Below are 24,458 nucleotides of genomic sequence, written 5' to 3' on the forward strand. Positions count from 1 at the left end.
GGTTCGGATCACTTTTGTACCATTTTGGTTTGTTGTTTTTTTTTTGTTTATTAATCCCCCCCCCCCCAAAATGTATTAACTTTGCGTTGAGGCGGAACTAATGTTAACTGCGAGTTTCCGCCGAGAACAATGGTGTCTGCGCTCGCAAGCCTGTAGAAAGGAGGGGGGGCAGAGCGTGGGAGCGCAAGAGTGTGTGTGTGAGCGCACGTTCAGAGTGTGCTGCTCAGTTCGACGGAACAGTAAGAAAAACGGTTTCCTCTAAAAGAACGGGGACTGGTTCTTTTATCAACCTGCTCTGGAGGCTCTGAGGGTCCAAACGGAGAAGTGATCTCCCCTGCGTTTTCCGACCACGATCAAAAACCTCATTGCAGGAGGTTCAACAGATATTGGGTGACGGAGGTGACAGTAAGCATGTCAACAGTATCATGTGGACGCGAGGCCAGAGATGGAGGAACCCCCCCATCTCCTCACGCTCTCATGTGTGGGAACACTTTGGCTTTGTTTGGATGAAAGGAAAAGACAATTAAATAAGTCATATGCTGTGTCTTGACATTTTATTGTTACACGAAGATAGCATATGCCACAGATGACACATCTAATCTGTTAACGCACTTAAAACGGCATCACCCGATTGTAAAAATCGGTCTACAAGAAAAAAAATGTGCAAGGTAATATGTTGTTTTTTTCAGGCCAGTGTTAAGTATCCAAAGTTTTTGGTTCCTGATAGCTAATAGTTTTATTATTTTATATAGCAGATCACCTACATAGGTTAATTTTATTATTGTTATATAAAACCAATAAATGCATTTCGCAAGAATTTTTTTTCTGCCTTTTTTGTACCGAAAAAATCCCGAAAATGTATCAAATCGAGCCCTATGAAATTCTGAACCGAACCGAATTAAGATTTTAGTGTACCGTTGCATCCCTAATTATCATATACATGGATATAGTTTACTCTGAAAGGCTTAAGAAAAGCATGAGACAGGATTAAGGTAAAACCTTTCTGGTAACAGCGATTATGAAGAATTGAAGTTAAGTTAAATTTTCAGGAAAGTTGAGACATCTTTTCTGCTCAGCTCATTTTGAATCTATTCTAACTCCCTTCATGTTTCTTACAGAGCTACTTAAGCTCCATCAGTTTTATAGGCCACCAGGAGTGGGGTGAATGGAGAGCCAGGGCAAAGTGACATTGAAATCCTGAGAGGCTTTAGACAGGTCTGCCTCAATTGTTTTTAATCCAAGGCAACCCGTGTGGAAATGGACATCCATGTAGAAGTTTATGATTCTAAACACTAAGCTAATCAAATTGATTATCAGTGAGTTAGCAACAACACAGAGGAGTGTCTTGGTAGATTATGGATTGACAAAGGTAAACCTGCTTCATAAATAACTATAATCTGAATACTTTCGTAGTCACGGATACTCCTTTTTTCAAAGGGCTGACCTATATTCACATGTGCGAGCAAACACACAAAAACACCAGGAGCTATGCTGGCATCCTAACTGGGACGCACTATACGAGGCTCCCGGAAGGCTCTTGGTTCAGGGTGCTCAAAACAAGATGGACCACGTCCAAAGATGCTCACTACAAAACACACAGAAACCTTGACACACACACGTCTATTGTAGCTTGCAAGCTCCATTAAGATGTGATGCTGAACAGCAACTGAACAGCAACTCTGCAGCATCTAAATCTGTTTATAATGAAGAGATTGAAAATCATAACTCATGTAAAATTTTATATAAAATAATACTAATAATGGATTTGATTTATCTGCGCTTTTCCGGACATTCAAAGCGCTTACAATGTGTCAATCATTCATTCAGTCCTCATTCATATTTGGTGATGGTAAGCTACTGTTGTAGCCACAGGTGTCCAGGGGCAGGCTGAGGGAGGCGTGGCTGCCAGTTAGCACCTACAGCCCCTCTGACCATCACTGGGACATTCATACGCATTCGCACACCAATGTAGCTGCACTGGAGGCAAGGAGGGTGAAATTTCTTGCCCAGGGACACAACTGCAGTTGACTAGGGGGAGCGGGGATCGAACCTCCGACCCTTTGATCATTGGCTGACCTGCTCAACCAAAGGCACTGCATTGATGTTTGGAACACAGTTCAGTTTATTTGCCACTCAATCAGACAGTCATTCCAGCAGGAAGAGCTCAAATGTGGATCTCAAAAGCACAAACTTCTCAAAGCTCGGACAGCCTTCTATAGAGGAGAGTCCCAACAATGGAGCCGTTCAAGAATGGGCTAAACGCGCATTTAGTCCATGGTTCTTCACACTGGATTGTTGCTATCCAATACTACATCTACAGTTGGAAGGGGCTTGGAAGGAAATGTTGATGCGGTGCAAATCTGGTGAATGTTGCATAGAGCCTGGAAACGGTTGTAGAAACTTGCAAAGCTACACATGAATGTGAGAGTTTCGAACGCGGAAGCCTGAATTGTTGCTGAGCTTTTCAGATCAAAATGTTGTTGTATTGTTCTGCAGAAATGGTGTGCACAGCCTGAAACAAGGCAGAAGTTACTCCTGCATGACTAGACATGAGCTTTCGTATTAGAAGGTTTATTAGAATTTAAACTTGAGCTCTTTTAGGGGCAGAAAAACTTTTACGCTACTTTGCTCTGCCCAATCACCCATTTTAGGAACATTGTCAAGGTGGCGAATAAACTTCAAGTATAATTTTATTTATTTGGTCAGCATCTAGTTATTAAATATCTACGATAGCCCTGAAGTGCAAATCACACCAACAAATCCCTCGATGCAAAAACATATAAAATCATGACAAGGAAAACAAATAAGAAGAAAAACGTCACGTTGTAAAAATCAACCCAAAATTACAGAAAAAGAACTGTTTTGTGTTTTTACATAACATTTAATTTGTTTATTTTTTTATTTTTATTTTATTTTATTTTTTTATTTTGTTTTAATTACATTTTGGATTCTGATGTTTTATTTTGCTTTTTTAACTTTGATTTTTAAAAATGTTTTTGCATTTAGTGATTCGTTAATACGATCCCAATACAACACATCTACTCTAAAGGCAAAACAAAAGAACACCATAATGGTCTAGTTTTTTTCTTCTTCTTTGTCAGTTTTCAAGCTTACAACTCTTTTTTTGGAAATGTAACATTTTTTTAACCTTTTTGTTCCCAAATATCTGCATGAAAGATGTACAGAAACCAAAACTAAGAAATCATTAAAAACTTCACGCCATCAATGAGACGTGCTGGCGTGGCATACGTGGGTGCAGATGACACCCTGGCAGCAGCAGACATGGAGGTTCTTAGAGTCAGCTGAGAGGCAAAAACCCCCCAAATTTTCATATACATCTTGGAAAATGAATTCCTTAAATGAATTCCTGGAGGATAAATGGATATTATTACTACCAAGCTCTAATTTTTACAGATTAGATTATTGCTTCAACAAATTATAATAAAATCCCCATCATTGTGTTAACTTGATATTAAAGGATACTGCTTTCATAAAAATTAAGTAATGATAGATGCTCGGGGCTATAAGATGTACAATAAACTAAAAACAAATGTCATTAAGTCCAGGCACATGGACAATTTGGCAAATACAGAAAAAGATTTGTTTTGTTTACATGCTTGGTTAAGGGAGAACATGATGCGATCTGAGTTTTGTTGATTCGTGCAGTTTTTCAGGGGAAAAACAGTCTTCTGAACACAAATTTTGCTCTTAGACTAACACAGCAGTGATGTGAAGTCAGGTGAAAATGTAGCTTAATAAATAAATAACTAAAGAAATAAAAATTGAAATTCTACTTTTTTAATTAAAAAGAAAAATAATACATTCATTTTCAGACATGTCTATTCTATTACTTGTGGGTTTTCAACGTTGCTTTGGTAAAAAAGTTGCGAATTTATTGTTGAAATATTGTTGACAATTTGTTTAGACACGTCACTGACCGTGATCTCCAGTTAGACAGACACTTTTAAAACTGAAGAAAGAAAAGGAACAGGTCCACAAACAGGTAATCCATGTGTTTCTTCATTATAAGCGGCACACAGACTTCATTTACAAGTAAAAGTAAGTCAATAATGACAAATTTGGGGATTTTTTTTTTAAATGCTACAGTTTGTAAATGGCAGGAAAATGTTAAACAACACACTTTAACTGTTACCAATACTCGAAACTCACCCAGAATTTTGGATTGTAGTTTGTTAATAAGGTGTAAACAAAACATTTGTATATTAAATTTATTTTATATAGGTTCATCAATATGCTGTTGGAGGTTCTTCTCATGGTTTTTGCTTCCTTTCCTTTTTTACCCATAAGAACCCATGGTGACATCAGTGTAACAGAAACATTTCAGAAATGGATTCTGTGTCCTACTTGGTTTGGGGTCAAATACACAATTTTATTTTGAAGAAAAAATGGGTCTGGGTTCTTATGGGCTAAGGGCTGCTTTTCCAGAGCCAGAGGTCTTCCAGGAATGGTCTTTTGAGTGTTGGTAGATATAAACCAAAATGTCTATTGTACTTAATTTTTAAAAGTTTCTATGATATTTACTTATTTTTAGCGGATTGCATAGAAGAGGTAAATAATTCTGGATCTAAAAGCTGTAGTCCAGGTTTGTTGTGCTAATAATGGCCTTCTTATTTTCTTCTTTATGACTGCATTTCTTAAGGGTTTTTTCTTGCTGAACCTCTTTTTACCCAGATTGAAGGACTTCTGGGGGGTTTTAGTACACAAAGTTAAACTGTTTAAGCAATTGAAATAATTAGAATTTTCTGTAACGCAACGTGATTATGAATGTTTCTTTGCATTAAACAAAACATTTGTAATTTATTACTAAAATCAGTGTAAATCACACAATGCAACTTGGTGAAACCCCTTTAGTACAGTGTATGTATGTAAAAACATATTAACGATTACAACAGTTAAAAAAGCAAAAAAATTATTTAAAAAAAAATACTTTAATTTTAAAAACAAAATGTCAGAAACCAAGATGTAATTTAAAAAAATCAAAACACAATTTAGAAAAAAATCAATGTAATATAAATGAAATGTTTTGAGAAACAACATTTCCAGAAATCAAAAGTAAATGTTGAAAGCAAAACACAATCAGAAACCGGAAAAAGAAGGTACTGTGGGACATCGATGGTTAGATGATGACATTTGTCCATCACTTCAAGTGAAAGTTAATTGTCATAAAGCAATACTGGGTTTGCTCTATACTAATCATCACATTTTTATTAGTATGCAGACATTGACAACACATTTGGAAAAAAAAACTCTGATGTCTAACTCAAAGGTAAAAAATCAAATGACATCATCCAATCAGTGATGACCTACTGTTTCTGGAAATTACTTTTGTTTTCCGAAAGTTTCCTTTTTTTACCATTTCTTTGAATCGTATTTTGGTTTTTGGATTTTTTTTTTCTAAAATGTAATGTTTTTTTTATTATTTGTTTTGCTTTTTTCATTGTGATCTTTAATACATTTATTTTTTGCATTGAGTGATTTGTTATTGTATTTTGGATTTCAGGGCCACCCTACTTTGGCATGACAGAGTCCCCTACATTAACCCATTGGTCTCCACACACTGGAAGAAACATCTCGGTAGTCTCTCACCGTCTCCAAACAGCTGCAGAATGGCCAGGTCCACGTGTCTCTTCCAGAGCGACTCCTTCTGGATGGCGATGCCGTATCCCGTAGTGGCAAAGATGTAGCCGCTGCCAATGGTCACCAGCTTGCAGCCCTCGTCCCTGCCAGCCATGTAGTTCAGTACGGCTGCATCGTAAATGAATGCATCTAATTTGCTACAGAATAGGGGTGAGAGAGAGAAGGAGGAAGAGAGAGGCATAGATAGGTTCCAATTAATTAACTTTCAGAAGTCAAACATCGTGGCCACAACATTCCAATTAACCTGCTAAATAGCACTAAGCCGCTGATAAGAGTAATAGACTTCCACTTGGTTTGGCAGAGGCTGAAGCTGGCACACAGACCGGTGGAAAGAAACACCTGATAAAAACTGAAGAGGAGGAGTGAAAGTACTATTAGGGTTAATCAGCTGCAATATGTTTGTACAGATTAAAGCACAAACAAGGGGCTCCACTGATTGTTTTTATTCCCTTATTTTCTGTACGCTTTATTTTTATACCTCGTGTTTCAAAAAAAACACGACCAAAGCGCGGACTTGTGAGGAGCTATGTTGGCTTCTGTTCTGCTGCTTTTGCTCTGGGGGTGTCTATAATGTATTTTCTTCCCCCCCATCACTTTAAACCTCGTTATCTGCTAATGAAGGAGTCATTGTTGTGACGAGAAACTTGTGTTCTATGAGAGAGTAACACTGTTTTTGTCTCTTTCCTCTCACCTTTAAGAGTTTGGATTTGTGGAAGTTTTTTCCTTTTTAATCCTGATATACGATGTATTGAAAAAGAAAGTTTATGATATTTATGTGCCTTGTAACAGTCTGGTGACCTGTCCAGGGTGGAGCCCACCTGTGCACAGCAGTAGTTGGGTTGGTTGTGATCTGATGTGTCCATGGCTTCTTTATGCACAATAATATAACCTTTTAGTTGGGGTGCCTAAACTTTTGATCCCCACTGAATATATATCCATGCAGTAATCGAATGACTAAACTATAAATCTATCACCTGGCAGGTTGAATATTCAGACATAAAATTATGTATTGAATGACTGCAGTTGTGTGAACACGTAGGAGTTTTTTAAAAGCTCTGGAGCTGAATCAGTGAAGCACTTGTTAACACCAGCACAGAGCTTTCAGTTGTTCCTCTGTGTTGGACAGGCCTGAAGACATTCCCTAACCCATACAGGCTACGTAAAAAGCTACAAAACCAAAGGAAATGTTACTGCAAAGGTCTTTACCCAGCCTTCAGGCTCTGCAAAGCTTCATTCACATTCCTCTGATGAAACTTGGTCATGTAGGAATGCATTTCTGGATAGTTGTTCCTGATGTTTCTCTCCGTACTGCCATTGGGAACTGTACCAAAGCGAAATGGGGGTGAAAAGTCATTGGGACTCTGGAACTGCAGAGAACAGACAAAAAAGACGGGTAAACGCTTTGACGTGAATTTTCAGAACGACAAATGTACTGACCAGACCCCCCCCCCACACACACACACACACCCTCCACCTTACCTTTTTGTCTGACAAACCAGTGACCTGGTCCACATACTCCTCTTGGATCATGAAGGCAGCCAGGTTGGCAGTGTAGGAGGCCAGGAAAATCACAGCAAAGAAGGCCCACACCGACACCATGATTTTACTGGTGGTGCCTTTGGGGTTTTGGACCGGCACAGAATTGTTGAAGACTAGACCCCACAGCAGCCAGATCGCTTTACCAATGGTGAAAGATGGACCGTGAGGCTCTGAAAGGAAACATGGCAGAAATGAGTCAGGATTGGAGTTTACTGGAGCTAACAGTGCCTTCGCTTGTGTGGGTACGGAGTGGGTATGTGGGCGTGGATTGTTGGGTCCTGCTTTGGGTCATCAACAAACAGACTTTCCCAAGCCAAATGATCCTTTATGAAGTTTGTCAGAAAGTTGCTTAAATGAATCAAAAATGGTGCTACTTAGCCATGGATACTTTATCACATTCAATCTTCTGACTGCAAACCTCAGTTTGTTCTTTTTTTAATGAAACTAAACTCCCACTATATTAGGGAAAAATAGGAAACATGGAAGAGAACAGCGCTTTAGGGAGGAGTGCGTCTTCTCTGGAAGGTGATGTAGGATGAGAAAAATGAAAAAAGATAGCTATTGTCTATATATAGACACGTCAGAGATGGAGTTGTGGGAGACATTGATTTTCTTTCTTTTCTATGCGTTTGCCTCATCTTTTCCAGCGTAAGGTCGAAGACAAAACTGCTCTACTGCTGTCAGAGCTCACATGTGATTTTGGTAGACATAGAAATGAGTGCAAATGACTTGTACGGTTTAAAGAAAGCATGACTGGAGGTTTGCTGGAGCTAAAATTTAAAGAAAAAGACAAGAGCACAGAACAAAGACTCAACTGTGTGTGCAAATGGCCCATGGTGTCTGTTAGTTCTTGTGCGGTTGACTCCCTGTGCATTACAGAGCACTGTTTCCGCAGAGAAAGCGTCATCCACAAAAGTGCCTGTGCTTGCTCTTGATTGCATGGGACAAATGACGGGTTGGAGCATTACTCATCAAAAGCTCTCTTGTCTGAAGAAACAAATTACCTGTGGTAATCCAGAGTGCATTTGGAGCCTCAATTTATAGACTTTCAAAGAATGTTTTTTTCTTTTTGTTGTCATTGTTCTGACAAAACAGAAGTTGGAATTTGGTGAATGAGTAGCTTAAAAATTTAAAGTGACTCCGCTTAATGGTTAGAGCTCTCGCCTCACAGCGAGAAGGGCCTGGTTCAAATCCCGGCTGGGTCCATTCTGTATATGTGGGTTTTTTTCCGGGGACTCCGGCTTCCTTCTACAGTCCAAAAACATGCTTCATTGATTAATTGGTATCTCTAAATGGCATTTTTCTTATGAAAGACAACAAAAGTAATAAGGAATCATTTCATTTTCTGAGAATTTGTCAATCAAACAGACACTCTGTTTAAATTAATGAGCCGTTGTGATGTCAAGCTCCCTGATCTGCCCCGTTCAGCGTGCACAAGCTCAGGAGGGGGAAAAGAGAAGATGGCACCATGCTGCGTCCAAGGCTGGATTTTGTTGTCGGCCGCAGGTATTTAAAATTCAATTTAAAGTCCTGTTAGCTGTTATGCACCTAGGTGCATGAAATGTGTTCTCTCTCTGACCAAGTTTGAAGGTTTGCTGTCCTGCATTAACAAGAGGGGGTCAAAATAAAAACAAGAATAACATAAGGGGACTTTTGTTTTATTATTGTCTCAATGAAAATAAGAAAAATATCATAAAGTTCAAGAGCCCCAAGCAGGCTGGCTAGTCTAGTGGGTCTAGATGACCCAACTCCCAACGTTAAAGTGCCTAGGATAGCACAAGGGTTACACTGGATATCCAAGGTCTCACTGAGCGAGCGTATCAGTTCCTGAAAGAATACTGCTCAGTGCTGAAACCACTGGCTGGCATTGGATATACTACAATGAGAAAAAAACTGCTTTCATGGCATTCTCCTACCAACACTGGAGATTCTTATGTCCAAATTGTTCGCCTCTCCTGCATGACAGCTAGCATAGGTGATCCTATTATACAGGTAAATACACTGAACGTGCATATTAAATATAAGCCTGATATTTATAGTCACAACACATTTGTCAGATTGGCAACTAGTGAAATATGTTGTTGCATGTCTGACTCATGTCTTGTCTCATTACAGGCAATCAAAGAAAGATTTTCAGCCATCTTAGACAGCAAACAGGCCCTCTCTGCTGCTGTCACATTGCCTAAATTCAAGGTCAGATGGCTCAAAGATGAAACAAAGAGAGATGCTGCGAGGACATTTCTCATTTTAGACTGCCGGGCTCGCATCCCTGAGGAGCAGCAGGTGAGCCCAGCAGAGCAGGGACCTGGCCCCTCCAGCCAGAATGACTTTTTTGCTTTTGAGGTGGAGGAGCAAACCGCATACACTGCTGAGACAGAGGTAATTAAATACCTAAAATCAATGGACATGGACATTCTTAGAGAGATCCCTAGAATCAAGGACATCTCTTGGCAGTTCAACACTCCAACACCATCAAGGTCACCAGTTGAAAGGCTTTTCAGTTTTTTCAGTTTGTTCTGACCCAAAGGAAAATCAGCCTCTCAGACACAAAATTTGAGAAAATTGTGTTGATGAGATACAGCACTGTTTTACTAACGATAAGTAAAAACACATTACTCTTTGGCAAATGAATGGTTTGAATGTAATGCAATTGTAATGGACATTTTTATGTACATGTTCATTTGTTGAAATTCACGAGTTGGTGGAAAAAAACGTAGTGTGGCCTTGTGTAGCCTCCATGTTTTTATTTTGTGGATTTTACTTTGATGCATTTATTACTAAGAATGACTCAGTATCAGACTTAAAATGACTTTTTTTTGCATCCCACTTTGAACAGTGGCATAGACCACATGTTATTTTTTTTGTGTCATTTTTCACAAAGTTTGTACGAGTGGGAAAACAGTGAAGTAACGAGTAGTGCATTACTTTTTAAAATAAGTAATTTTTGACTTATTTATTTATTTTATTTATTCATTTATTTAAAGGATATTTTTCATTTGTAGTCCCCAGACAGGTGTTAAATTCTCAACCTAAAAACCTCAAAGCATCAATTAATTACATCAATAGAAAATATACATGTACAGTAGACAATCATTTGAAATAAAAACATGCACACAGTGAGAAACATAAAAACAAAGATAAAAGACACAAAGGTGACAGATCTGACAAAGAAGGGGCAGGCATTCATACAGTTCAGTGTGGACATGTTGTGATATGAACCAGTTGTTTAGGTGAAATTTAAACAGAGTGTATGTGGTGAGGTCTCTTATAACGTGAGAAAATAAGCAGTTTGCCACATGAGTAAAGTCATTTAATTACAATTACGTCCAGTAACTAAGGTAAAGTAATCAATTACTTTTTTAAGGAAATTTACTCAACACTGACGATAAATTTAGAAGTGAATTCTAGTATTGGGTGTATTTTGGCCAAACTGAGTGAGAGGTTTAGAAGGTAACAGGACTTAGAGACAAGCAGGAAAAGCGCAGGTTTAGTCACGTCTAAAACAAGTGAAACCCCCCAGCAGGTTCCATGTCTGCTTCTGTGCCCAGAGTTGCGGGTTTCTCACCTTTGCCGTCAGCCAGGCAGCGGTTGTAGCCCACAGGGCTGAAGTACTCGAATATAAACACGGCCATAGCTGACACCAGCAGCAGCATGACAAACATCATCACCCAGACGTCAGCGCTGAACGGCTCTGTGGAGTGGGAGAGGGGGTAAGACAGGAGATGGAGACAGATGGGGAGAAGGGGGGGGTGCAGAGGGGAGGAGTTAATGGTTAGGTTAGAGAAAAAAGGGAGGCAGAGTTTTACGGGAGTGCAGGCGGCAGAGAGAAAGGCAAAATGAAGCAAGAGAAGGCAAGAGATGCAAATGTGGTGCACCAGATTGAAAAGAGGATTGAAGCAGCAGAGCAAAAGAGTAGGAGTGGGAAATGTAAGAGGGCAGAAACACAAAGAGTGGAAGGAGAGAAAATAAGCAGTTTGCCACATTATCTGACATTTTATTGCAAGTCCTTGAAGTGCCAAAGCACTGCAAGTTTTTCTAACTTGATAAGTCCACTTTGAGGTCAAAATCTAATGAAGTAAAACTGGATGAAATCATGAAAGACTCTAAAGATATGGGCTATGTCCAAATTCCCTCACTAACCCCTAAAAGACTACACAGTGTGGGACTATGCTGTACCCTGGAGTTTAACACAATTCACACACACACTCACTGCTTTTTTTTAAAACACTAAATATGACGTCACCCATTTGCCGAAGTAAAAAACCTCATAAACATTTTTCAAAGATTTTTTATGAATCCACTGGGTTCTGAAGATGAAAACTTGGATGATTCATGAAAAACAAATTCAGATACATTTTTTGACGAATCACTCTGATACAGTGCATAGTGAGGAATCCAGTGAGCATTGATGCACACTAGTTTTTCTGATACTTATGGGACATTTTTAGGGACTTGGATTTTGGAATTGTAGATCCTGAAAGCTCTACAAAATGGTAAATGGCTTATAAAGTCTATTAAGTAGTGAGGAAATGGATCTATCACTGCTCCCAGCTGTTTAGCATTCTGGGAGGAAACTCCATTATATTCAACAGTTAAACAATTTCCATTTGTTTGGTTTTGTTCTGTTTTGACCCTAAACATGGCGTAAAATAAGAGTTAAACATAGACAAAGTTTTAGTGACAAGCGGTAAATAAGATTCATTTTGGTGTAAAGTTAAAATTTTTTACATTGAAGTCAATGGAGAAATGCTCTATGTTTAAAACCATCCTTCACTAGTCATTTGAGGCATCGCAACTTTTGACATTTCTTGGTTTTCTTTAAGTCCGGGAACTGGAGGTGGGGACCTAGCAATGAAACAAACAACACAGATTTCTTTTTTTTTGGCCTTTTTGCTCTCCCTTGGCTTTATTTCTTAGACCCAGTGGCTACATGCATGTCATCTTTTGACACAGCTTTCCCACTTTTGCCTCATGTAGCTGCAGATTTCGCACCTAAGAAGGCTGATGGTGAAACGGTGCCATTACTCCGGGAAACCATGACGCTAATTCCTGTCTCGATGAAAGGGACGGAAAAGTCGATGACTTCGGAGCGTTCCTCGTTGATGGTCAAGGACCCAACAGCCATGTGGGCATTTTTTAACACTACCTATGAGAGAAAAAAAAACATAGAAGTGAAAGTGCAGTTATCTGTTTCTGACATCTGTCAAGCATCCATAAGGATCGCACCAGCATTTAAAAGCAAATCTATCAAACACTGGCGTGTTGCATGCAGGAGACACAGGCGCTCCATCTGTTAGCTGTCAAAAATGTACTTTAGGAAATAAGCTAACATGACAGGAAGTAGATTTATATGAAAAAAGCGGAAAGTAAGGCCAAAAAAGCTGTGAAAGACTGAAGGCCTAAACACTTTCCACACACTCTGAGTGGACACTCGTGTTGCTCGCCAGGGGACAGAAAGAGGGAGAAAGATGAAGGGAGCGAGGAGAAAAGTGGGTTACCACAGTGGGCCACAGCTCCCTGAAATAGCCGGCCCAATGCCTTTCTCTACCTGCCCCCCCCCCCTTCCATAACCCTGCACAGGTTGTAAATTTAGCCCCAAATGTTACAGCTTTAAAGCACCGGGGGAAGGCGGTTTGAGGCTGTCTCTGCTGTCTTTGTCACTTTGTAAGGTGTGTGTGTCTGAGTCAAAGCTCCGTCTGAGAGCTGCCCTTTGAGGCAGGAGTGAGTCACAGAAGGGGAAAAGGAAACAGACATAAGCAAAAGGAGCTTTTGTTTCCTACCTAAACCGGGATAATCATAATAACCCGCATAGGTTTTGTGCATTGTCTGCAATTTTTTAAAGGATCTAGATGTTTGACACCATGTGTTTCTAACTTTTCCGTCATTTTTATTCCACCAGCGCGCAGATGTGCATGTTGTCTGTGTGTGCATGAATGTGCTTCTCTCCTGGGGAGGAGAACAAGTGCATCCAGCAGCGCATTCACTTCCCCTCTCTCCATTCGCTCTCTGCATTTCCCTCCTACGTCTTGTTCTCTCTGTGTTATGAAAGTGACCCATGTGGGTGTTATTCAGAATGATTGAGCGAGGGATCTGCGCTGGCTTGTGTGCGTCTTGGCTGGTGCGTTTGTGCGACTCTGAATTTGTGTAATCAAGTGTGTTGCCTCTGATGTTTTTAGATTAGGCATGTGAGGGGCAGCGCAAGTCTGCGCAGTCCATGGAAATCTGACTGAAAAGAGCATTTTCTTCCTTTCTTTCTGATCTTTTGTCTTTTCAAACTGTGACAAATTGTATAAAAGGCTTTCAGGGAGCTTGCTTGTAGTAGAACAGCGACTTGCGCATTAACAGTTTGAAATGGATTGGAGTTTTCGGGGTTCCTGCCAGCAGGAGAGGCATAGGTCACCTTTGCGAAGTGCACCACATGTCAGAATTTAATGAAACTATGGATGAAGAGGGCTTTAAATGCAAGCTTTTTGGATTTTTGCCCACATACTTTGTAATTATCGGTGTGTGAATGTTTCTTGTCTCCAGGAGCCGGATAGGAACGCAGCTTCTTCTTTCTAATGACTGTTCATCTGTGGAGGTGAGGCCGACAGGAAGCATTGCCCTGCTTTTAGTCAGGGTGAAAGTCTCTATCTGATGACCGCATTTACAGCTCAATGCCTGCTAAAGATGCTGGCTGTCGCACCTTTACGTAAGGAGTGAGTCAGATGAATGTAAACTGAATGGCAAAGCTTCTCCCTGCTCACAGTTCTGCACACGATGATACCATCCACACGAAGAGGCGCTCGCCGTGTTTGCAGTCTGGGACCTTTTACAGCGGGCTCGGGTATCGATTTTTGTTCCCTCATTAACAAGGAGACAAAATTAGCGAGCAGAGGCGCAGCTGACTGTCAGAGGCTGAAGCACAAAGTCAAGCACAGCCTGGCTTTGAGGCCAACGTTGGTTCAGAAACGCCTTAGAGGGAATTGTTGCATCTGAGTGAGTTATAGACACCCGGGAGAAAAGATGCTTTACCCATCTGACAGAACTGTTAAGGTGTTTGGACACAAAGATGACACAAAAGCCCATAATTCAGAGGACAAAAACACTGTCCAGAAGGTGGCTTTGTGTAAAGGTAGTGTTACTGGGCTGAAAGCCTAAAGGCTTTAGGAAACAAGCTGTAGTTTTGAAAACACAGAGGTGTCTCTTTATAAATGTTTTACAGTTTTGCTTTGGTTTGACTTTTTTCTGGTTTCGATCTTTTATAAAGTTGTCTTAGTTTATATTTCCTTTTGTCCTTTACAAGTTTACTTTGTGAACTAGTTTAGTTTCTGTCAGGTATGTTTCTGGTTTCATTCACAACTTACAGAAACATCTCGATCTCTGCAATCAGTTTTTCCAAAAAGCTCATCTGAAGTTGATCACTTCTCATAAACAGCTCCCTGGAGTTACAAGCAGTACTTTTATAGTACTTTTATATCTTCACTATAATATTTTATTTTGTGATTGGTTTGATTTTTCTTTTGTCAAACAAGAGTGAATTAAAGTTTTTGTTTAACTGAATATTTTATTGCTGGAGTGGTCTTGCTCAGAAAATCTGTGGGCGTTGCTAATCAAACAAACCTGTCGGATGCGACCCATCAACACCTTTAACCTCCACTTGTCTGACAAGAGCTAAATCTAATGAAAGGAAATAGAAGACTAAAAGCCCTGCGGTGGATTGGAAACTAAAGATTAGCTGAGTAGGCTTTAGTGACCCATAGACCCCTAATGGGACCAAGCAGGTTTAAAAAAAATGGATGAATAGAAAATGGACTTGGTTTATTTAATTATCCAGTTCTAACACCGAAGGAAATGTTCTGTACTTTTCTGCAATTCCTGCAACCTTCTTTGGATTATTGTGAAGAGGCAGCTAAAGCCTTCTCAAATACAGACTGGATTTCAAATTGAAATTCAAACATTGAAACGTGTCATATTCAACTTGTGCATTTCTGAGACCACTATCTTACAGTTCCTCTGTGATAAAAAATGTGTGAATTAAATTTGAGACACCATGTAAATACAAACACACACACACACATATATATATATATATATATATATATATATATATATATATATATATATATATATATATATATATATATATATATATATATATTGTATCTTAAACTAACATTGTAAGAAATAAATAAAGCAAATCACCCAACGTCTCATAATTGATGGGATCGATATGCAATTAATTTTTTTTTTTTTCCACACAGATTTTTATAAACATCTTAATTACCTAAAAACACATTTTTCTGTCAAATATTTGATTTAGTGGGTATTACGTGGTTGAGGTTTTAAAACAAAATATGCTAATTCATCAATAATAATAATAATTTTGACTCGACCCACCCCTCTATATGACACACAAGGTCAAACATGAGCTAGAAGAAACACTTTGAGTCACTTTTGACTGACAAAGTGAGATTTAGGTACAGCTTTTATTTGCTGGCTTGACTCACACATTTCAGAAGCATCATTCATAAAATGTACATTTGCATGACTTTCAGAGACACAAACAGGCTTTTATTTGATGAACTGTGAAACCTGGCAGATTAGCACGGACTGACTGTTGTCAGTGGAAGGCCAGCATCACCACATGGACAACACAGATGACGGGCTGCATCAATGCAAACAGGCAGCACAGAGAGGCAAACACAAAGAAACACCATCCGCTCACCTCTCCCACCATGCCGTTCCAGGTTCCGTTGACTTTCTTGCCGTGTTTTCCGTTGGTGACCAGGTAAAGGTCGTATGTAAATTTAACCTGCTTGGCAATTTTTTTCAGAATGTCAATGCAGAAGCCCTTACAGCAGCGCTTGATGTAGATCCCAGACTCTTTTGTCTCATTACTGTATAAAAAGAGACATTTTTTTGTTTGTTTTTTGTGAAAAGGGAGTAAATACGTTTCACTTTAAAAATCCTGCTATTCAGTGTGACTCTTACATTTTTTTGATCTGTTTCCGGCAGGGTACGGTGTTCCTCATGCAGGTGCCGCTCAGCGGATCCACGTCTTCCACGATGACGAACGGAGCTTCCTCCAATGTCACGATGGACAGGTGGTCATCCTCCCTGTTCGCCGCCCCCCCATACAACTCAAAGCGAGGCCACACATGGTACTTCATAGACAAGGAGCCGTTCTCCCATTTACCTACCTGTGGAGATGCACAAAAACACATCCACAGTGCTTCAAAATGCATGCTAGACATACAAATCTACACCCAAAGTATTTGTTTTTCTTCCATGCCAGCTCTTCTGCTAGAGACCTCAGTGTCATTTTTGAGGAGGACATTGTAAATTGCCATGTAAATCAAGTTTGTCGAGCTGCCTTTTCTTTTATTTGACATTAAAATCAGGAACATCCTGTTTCAGAGTGACGCATGGCAAATAATCCAAGCGTTTCTCACTTTAAGATTAGATGACTGTGATTCTTCATTGTTCGGCTGATCCAAAACTTCTCTGAAAGGTTTCGATCTGATCCCAAGTGCTGCAGGCACTTTAGATGTTTCACTCTATTTGTTTTAACTTAAGTGGACTTTAAAATGTTTCTCTACTAAATACGGCACTTCTTTCTAAATTTGACGGTTTATTTATTTTTATTGTTTTTCAAATATCCATGCCTTTTCTTTAGTTTAGAAAATAGACCACATCTCTGTCAGTATAGCTGGACTTAAGACTCACCACGCCTTTAGTCTGATGCTGCAGACCTGTTCGCTGGAGCTTCTCATAGGAATGCAATGAGACTCCTCTTTTCTGCTCCATACATGTGACTGTAGCAGTTCTTACTTTCTCTGTCTCACAACAAACGCTCCAGTGTTTCTGTTTGGTGTTTGTGTTTCCTGTCCTCTCTGACCTCGGCCAGTCACGACAGATGGTCGTCCTCACCAAGACTGTTTCTGCTGGAGGTTCCATCCTGCTGGAGGGAGTTTTCCTCCAAATGCAAGCTCAGTACGAGAGATGAAAAATGATTTAATCCTTTTTTCGCTTATGTCAAACATTTTGGGCTTATCTGAAAAATTGTCCATACTGGACCATAACGTTTGATCAATTCTTTGTTTGTTGTTTGTTTTAAAACAAAACATTTTTCGTTCTAGCATTATATTGTTTATTCTAGCTTTCTATCAATTATTCTATCCTTCATTTTGGCATTCAGTTGTTTATTCCAGCATTCTATACTATGTCCTATCCTTTATTCTTTCATTCATTCTATCATTCTTTTGTTCATTCTAACGTTCTAGCATTGTATCAATCGTTCCATCATACAAACTATCATTCTATTAATCATTCATTTCAGCGTTTTAGCATTCTAATGTTCATTTTAAATGTTCAAGCGTTTGTTTCAGCATTGTAGTGTTGGTTTCAGCGTTGGATTTGGCGTTCATTCCAGCGTTCTATTCAGTGTTCTAGCATTCATTTCAGCATTTTAGCGTTCGTTTCAGCGTTTGTTTATGCGTTCGATTTAGGGTTAATTTCAGCGTTCATTTCAGCGTTCTAGCATGTGTTTCAGCGTTTATTTCAGCGTTCAAGCAATCATTTCAGTGTTCTAGCATTCGTTTTAGCGTTCTAGCATTTGTTTCAGCATTTTAGCATTCAATTCAGCGTTCAAGCATTTGTTTCAGCATTCGTTTCAGCATTCGTTTATTGTTCAAGTGTTCGTTTCAGTGTTTTAGCATTCATTTCAGTGTTCTAGCGTTTGTTTCAGCATTTTAGCATTCAATTCAGCGTTCAAGCATTTGTTTCAGCATTCGTTTCAGCATTCGTTTATTGTTCAAGTGTTCGTTTCAGTGTTTTAGCATTCATTTCAGTGTTCTAGCGTTTGTTTCAGCGTTCTAGCGTTCGTGTCAGCATTCGTTTCAGGGTTTATTTCACCATCCATTTCAGCGGTCTAGCATTTGATTCAGCATTCTAGCATTGGTTTCAGCATTCGTTTTCAGCATTTTAGCATTCGTTTTAGCGTTCTAGCATTTGTTCAATATTAACGTTCATTTCAGCATTCGTTTATTGTTCTAGTGTTTGTTTCAGCATTCAAGCGTTCGTGTCAACGTTCATTTCAGGGTTCATTTCACCGTTCATTTCAGCGTTCTAGCGTTTGTTTCAGCATTCCAGCATTGGTTTCGGCGTTGGATTTAGCATTCTAGCATTCGTTTCAGTGTTCTAGCATTCATTTCAGCACTCTAGCATTTGTTTCAGCATTCTAGTGTTGGTTTCAGCGTCTAGCGTTTGTTTCAGAATTCCAGTGTGTGTTTCAGCGTTCTAGCATTTGTTTTGACGTTTCAGTGTTCGTATCAGCGTTTGTTTCAGCGTTTGTTTAGCTTTCTAGCATTTGTTTCAGCCTTCTAGCATTAGTTTCAGCCTTCTAGTATTAGTTTCAGCCTTCTAGTATTAGTTTCAGCCTTCTAGTATTAGTTTCAGCAATTGTGTAGCTTTATAGCATTTGTTTCAGCCTTCTAGCATTAGTTTCAGCCTTCAAGTATTAGTTTCAGCCTTCTAGTATTAGTTTCAGCCTTCTAGTATTAGTTTCGGCATTCTAGCATTTTTTTCAGTTTTGTAGCGTTGGTTTCAGCATCTGGCATTTGTTTCAGAATTCTAGCATTAGTTTCAGCCTTCTAGTATTAGTTTCAGCCTTCTAGTATTAGTTTCAGCCTTTTAGTATTAGTTTCAGCCTTTTAGTATTAGTTTCAGCCTTCTAGTATTTGTTTCGGCATTCTAGCATTTGTTTCAGCCTTCTAGCATTCGTTTCAGCCTTCTAGCATTCGTTTCAGCCTTCTAGCATTAGTTTCAGCCTTCTAGTATTAGTTTCAGCCTTTTAGTATTAGTTTCAGCCTTCTAGTATTAGTTTCAGCCTTTTAGTATTAGTTTCAGCCTTCTAGTATTTGTTTCGGCATTCTAGCATTCGTTTCAGCCTTCTAGCATTTGTTTCAGCCTTCTAGCATTTGTTTCAGCCTTCTAGCATTCGTTTCAGCCTTCTAGCATTTGTTTCAGCCTTCTAGTATTAGTTTCAGCCTTCTAGTATTAGTTTCAGCCTTCTAGTATTAGTTTCAGCCTTCTAGCATTCGTTTCAGCCTTCTAGCATTTGTTTCAGCCTTCTAGCATTAGTTTCAGCCTTCTAGTATTAGTTTCAGCCTTCTAGTATTAGTTTCAGCCTTCTAGTATTAGTTTCAGCCTTTTAGTATTTGTTTCGGCATTCTAGCATTCGTTTCAGCCTTCTAGCATTTGTTTCAGCCTTCTAGCATTAGTTTCAGCCTTCTAGCATTTGTTTCAGCCTTCTAGCATTTGTTTCAGCCTTCTAGCATTAGTTTCAGCCTTCTAGTATTAGTTTCAGCCTTCTAGTATTAGTTTCAGCCTTCTAGTATTAGTTTCAGCCTTTTAGTATTTGTTTCGGCATTCTAGCATTCGTTTCAGCCTTCTAGCATTTGTTTCAGCCTTCTAGCATTTGTTTCAGCCTTCTAGCATTTGTTTCAGCCTTCTAGCATTAGTTTCAGCCTTCTAGTATTAGTTTCAGCCTTCTAGTATTAGTTTCAGCCTTCTAGTATTAGTTTCAGCCTTCTAGTATTAGTTTCAGCCTTTTAGTATTTGTTTCGGCATTCTAGCATTCGTTTCAGCCTTCTAGCATTTGTTTCAGCCTTCTAGCATTTGTTTCAGCCTTCTAGTATTAGTTTCAGCCTTCTAGTATTTATTTCAGCGTTCTAGGGTATTTTTCAATGTTCTAGCGTTTGTTTCAGCGTCTCAGCGTTCATTCCAGGATTCTAGCATTGGTTTCAGAGTTGTAGCGTTTGTTTTAGAGTTCAAGTGTTTTTTTCAGAATTTTAGCATCTGTTCTAAATATTCTAGTGTCAACTAAAATCCCCAAAGTTATAATCCTGAAATACTTAACTAAATAGTCACTGCAAAACAAACAAACAAATACATTGTAACAGGTTTATTGCAGTCTTTTGTTGTAATGTGTTTATTTTGAAATTTTCCATTCCTTTCTCTTTGCAACAATTTTAAACTAGTTTTTAGTAGATGTTTTTAGTAAATGAAAAATGTTTTAGATTTGATTCTTTCTGCCCAGTCGGAGTGGTCCTACAGAAAACATTGTATTGTAAATTTACTGTAGTTTTTCTGTGTTCCCCTTTTCTATGTCATTATTTGTGTTTCTGGCAAATTATTTATTATATCAGAAAAAAGAAAAGAAGATTAGATTATGAGGAGGTAAGTAGAAGCCTGGAACCCTGAATAGAGAATGAGAGCAAGGTTAACCTGAAGGACAGGACTGAACCTGAGGAAAGAGCAGAATTCAGATCATGAGGCGAGGTGAGAGGTACAGTGAGAGAAAAGCAGACACAGAGTCATTGGAAATTAGGAATAAAAACTCTGCTGAGACAGAAAAGGAGAACCTGAGGAGAAAGAACAAGCGAGCATGATGTCAGAGAAGGAGTGTATTTAAATGCAAAGTGATGGTACTTCCATTGATGAGTGTCCAGCTGTGTGGCTGAAGGGCCCTTTAACCTCTGAGGTTTCACTCAGCTGAGCAACTGTCACCCACTCCTGATACCTCTCTCCCATGGCTGCACCTGTGACTCAGTATGCACTCCTTCCACTAAAGTCAGTGGAGACCCGTGGAAGGAGGCAGAACTGGATCTTCAGATAACTCTGGAACACGTACATGCAGGTATGGAGGGCATGGAGAGTCTGCACGCTCATTAAATATGTATCTGTGTTTCGACACCTTCCACCCTTTGGAACACAAACTTGGCAATGCAGCTTGGACTAAACATGCTGAGGCTCCCCGGAGCAAGATGCAGCCTTTTACTACCTGACAGAGGAAAGGTGAGAGGGAGTAAAAAGTGACAGAGAAACACGCTGAGAGTGTAGAAGAAGAAGAAGAAGGTGCAAAACAGGGTTAAAATCTTCCTCCAGGGGAGCCAACAGGACTGGACACCACCAGAGTCTTCACAACACTTCAAAGGTGCAGAGAGTGGAAGGGTGATTGGAGGAGCTGGAACTCATTAGGATCCCAGGGAAGAGATTCAGCTGGGAGGCGAGCAAAGAATTAAACATGGGGTAGAGAGCCCAAGGTGGGGGGGTTTGGAAGAAAAGAGGGGAGCGAATCACCTTGTCTTCAGATCAGAGGACAGAATATAGATTAGAGAGGCAGAGATGGTGAAATATACAGGCTGCAGGACGGAGATACAGAAAAGAATAATGTACGGTGGGGTGGGGTCACGTCAGGTCACGTGAAGTTTTTTGGAGCGACTTTGAATAAATACTATTATTATTCACACCACCGTCTTCTGCTGTGTTGTGTTAAAAGCTTCCCTCTTGCAGCACAGCTGTCTCACTGTGCCCACGTGATGTTAAACACAGAAAGTGTGCATCCTTTCGCAGCGCTCAGTTTCATGGATCTCTGACTGCTTGTTCTTAAAGCTGTGTGGGGGTTGAAGCCGATCCCCGTGTGTTGACAGACTGCCAGTCAATCTCTGGGCTTACTTGTACAGGCAGGCTGTAATTTTCACTCCTACAGGCGGTTTGAAGTCAGCAATTAAGCGTACCTGCAGGTCTTAGTGGAAGAAAATGGAGTCTGTAGAGGCAATTTACATTTTGTGACAAAGCCATCAGATTAAAAGGAGAAGACGAGAGCTGCTCTCTAGTTTGTACATACAGTGCCCAACAGTAAGACCAAAATAACACATTAATAATCTGCAATTAATATTCCTAGCGTTCTGATTAAGAATATCAAAGGAAACCTTGGTAGCATTTTAGTTTTATGGCAGTATAGGGACACCTTGAGTGCAATAAGATCAGATATTTGCTAGAATTATTTCTGAATCTCATTATTTCAATAATTACCTCTATTAAGTAACATGTTATTAGTGTTATTTGTGTTTGAAAATCCACTCTAAAGAAGAGAATTAGGATAAATTTAAAAGAGTGAGAAACAAAGACTTGAGAATGTAGATAGCTATATTTTGTGACTAATTAGACATAATGACAGGAACAATTCTACAAAAAAAACAAAAAAAACAACATAAAAGTGTTTCAGGTTTAGTTTTATAAGAATCTTATTTTCTTTAGGTCAAACTAAAAAGACCAGATTTAGAATTCTAAAGACATTTCTGTATTCTGGGGACAAGATCTTAAATATTGGCTAAGATCCTTGCTTTTTAAATATGTCATTCAGTAAGAAAATGAGTACACAGAATAAAAGTCACTAAAAACACTTTTCATCATAAAGCTTGGAGCTTTGAAATGTTGAGAGCAAATTATACTCAAGAGAAAATATTCAGATCAGTGAGCAGCTCAAACCTATGTGGTATCACAGTGAAACATTAAATATTTACAACATTTTTAAGCATAAGAAAGAAAATGTGTTTTTTATGCCTCTGTATTTACAAAGTCATACTTAAATTCTCCACAAATGCAAAGAAAAGGATCAGTCTTTACTAAAACATCCTCATTTTGAATAGATCTCTCAGTGTAGTACAGATTTAAAGAGCATTGTTCTCAGCAGAAAGATAAGGGAATTGAATAGGATGGAGGGTTTTTTGTATCTGCAGCTGTGTGCACTACATTACACTTGAGCAGCACAACGCTAAAATGTTTTCTTTCAAACTGCGACAAGAGAACAGAAGCAATTCTGAGCGCGGTACAGTGACGAAATTTGATTTTGTGATATTTTTAAATGAAGCAGCTGCAGACGTGCATTCTTTGTAAATCAGTTTCCTGAAGCTTTTGCTGAATTGAACCACTCAAAGGCACCTTCAACGGCTTGATAATATCTAATCAGTGGAGTGTTTAAGAAGCTTAAGGCTTAAAATGCATAAAAAGTGAGAATTAAAGGTTGTCGGATTCAGACGCTCGCTCATCTCCAATGTAAACATCGAGAGACAGATTTTGCTTGAATGTCAGGAGGCAGAATTTGTATCAATTTCCTCTTTCATCCTCTGAAAAACCTAAAGAAAGCCACAAACACACATGCTTTTTAGTGTTTCCGTCTCACCCTGTCCCACTGCCTGTCTTTGTTGAGCAGAATTATGACGAGCTTGGGGTGCATCTGGTATCCGTCCTCACTGAACGACAGGTTACGGCCCTCAAACGTCACATTCATCAGGTACCTGCAGAGAAACAGAGGAGTCTTATTTACACTTTAAATCATCATCTATTGTCGTCAAACAGCTCCAAAACATTTTTTTCATGGACACATCTCAATAGTGGACTCTGTCCTGATAAACACTGCCACAAAAAAACTGGTCGGGCTTGCTTATATGAATGGACTGAACCACCCGAGAACATCTCACACTAACATCTGCTTGTTTTGCCAAACCACCTCAAAACAGGAAGACAGAGAAGACAGAACCTGACCATCTTACCTTTTTGCTCTTGATCTCCACTATACTACTCCTAATTCCCACTGTTGCTGGACTGCACTGAAGTTTCCAGGCTAATCAATTGTTTGGGCCACACTGCAGTGTAAATGGACGTAAACAAAATCCTACAGACTCAGGAAATGAGATGTTTGGACCTAACAGCTCATTGTGATGTTACGTTCACTCTTTTAATCTGCGTCAAATTTGTCCAAAAATGTGTTCATAAACTTGATGCTCCCGTTCCCACCACCCTGGGCATTGCAGTGGCTACCTTCCACAATAAGTCTATTTAAGCGCAAATAAACGTGAGTTTTGGGTTTCCGCATTCAAAACTCAAACTTAAAAAAGTTTCTATGACCGTTTTGGGGCTTTACGAAAGTTAAACCAGACCAAACTTTGACCAATCAGGTTTGGAAGTAATGTTTGGATGACGTCGCTTTTAACTCAATGAAGTTCCAACTGTTAGAAAACTGATCATGGGGGAAAAAATAATAATAATGGTTTGTGCCCAGCTGGAATTATCTGACATAAAGTCTTCCATTTATAGGTGTAAAGCTTTGAAAGAAAAAGCCTGGAGCAAGATTAGCTAAATTTGCACCACACAGACATTTAACACTAAGGTCATGAGGTCATTTAGCAACCATCCGAGTACAGCGAGCATCACCATCTACCGCAGGAGCTGCGTCTGAATGACGGCTGCCTTCAGTGGTACTTTCGTCTTTCTGTGACCTTGTTGGACAACTTGCTATCCCATAATTTAGATATTTGAACCCTGGATATGCATGCCACCCGTGTCGTGAAACCCGAAACGTCGAAACGTGCTGCTGCCAGACTAAATGCACCGCAAAACCTCTTCTCATATCTATACATTGACTTAACATTGAA

The 24,458-nt window shown here is 39.4% G+C and overlaps 1 protein-coding gene across 4 annotated transcripts in view; it reads right to left on the reverse strand.

Moving 5' to 3' along the window:
* The window catches only part of grin2ba (glutamate receptor, ionotropic, N-methyl D-aspartate 2B, genome duplicate a), a 156,873-nt gene that overhangs the window by 19,694 nt on the left and 112,721 nt on the right, over positions 1-24,458 (reverse strand). For all 4 annotated transcript variants that reach the window (XM_020705462.3, XM_020705461.3, XM_004071951.4 and 1 more), the window contains exons 8-15: positions 23,207-23,321; positions 16,171-16,379; positions 15,905-16,076; positions 12,190-12,343; positions 10,763-10,888; positions 7,138-7,367; positions 6,865-7,025; positions 5,608-5,795 (exon numbers count right to left, since the gene is read on the reverse strand). In XM_020705462.3, the coding sequence (XP_020561121.1) occupies positions 5,608-5,795; positions 6,865-7,025; positions 7,138-7,367; positions 10,763-10,888; positions 12,190-12,343; positions 15,905-16,076; positions 16,171-16,379; positions 23,207-23,321 (1,355 nt within the window). The remainder of the gene's footprint in view (positions 1-5,607; positions 5,796-6,864; positions 7,026-7,137; positions 7,368-10,762; positions 10,889-12,189; positions 12,344-15,904; positions 16,077-16,170; positions 16,380-23,206; positions 23,322-24,458) is intronic.

The sequence above is a fragment of the Oryzias latipes genome, chromosome 8 (assembly GCF_053564925.1).
Source record: "Oryzias latipes strain Hd-rR chromosome 8, Olatipes_Hd-rR_3.1".
Classification (NCBI taxonomy): Eukaryota; Metazoa; Chordata; class Actinopteri; order Beloniformes; family Adrianichthyidae; genus Oryzias; species Oryzias latipes.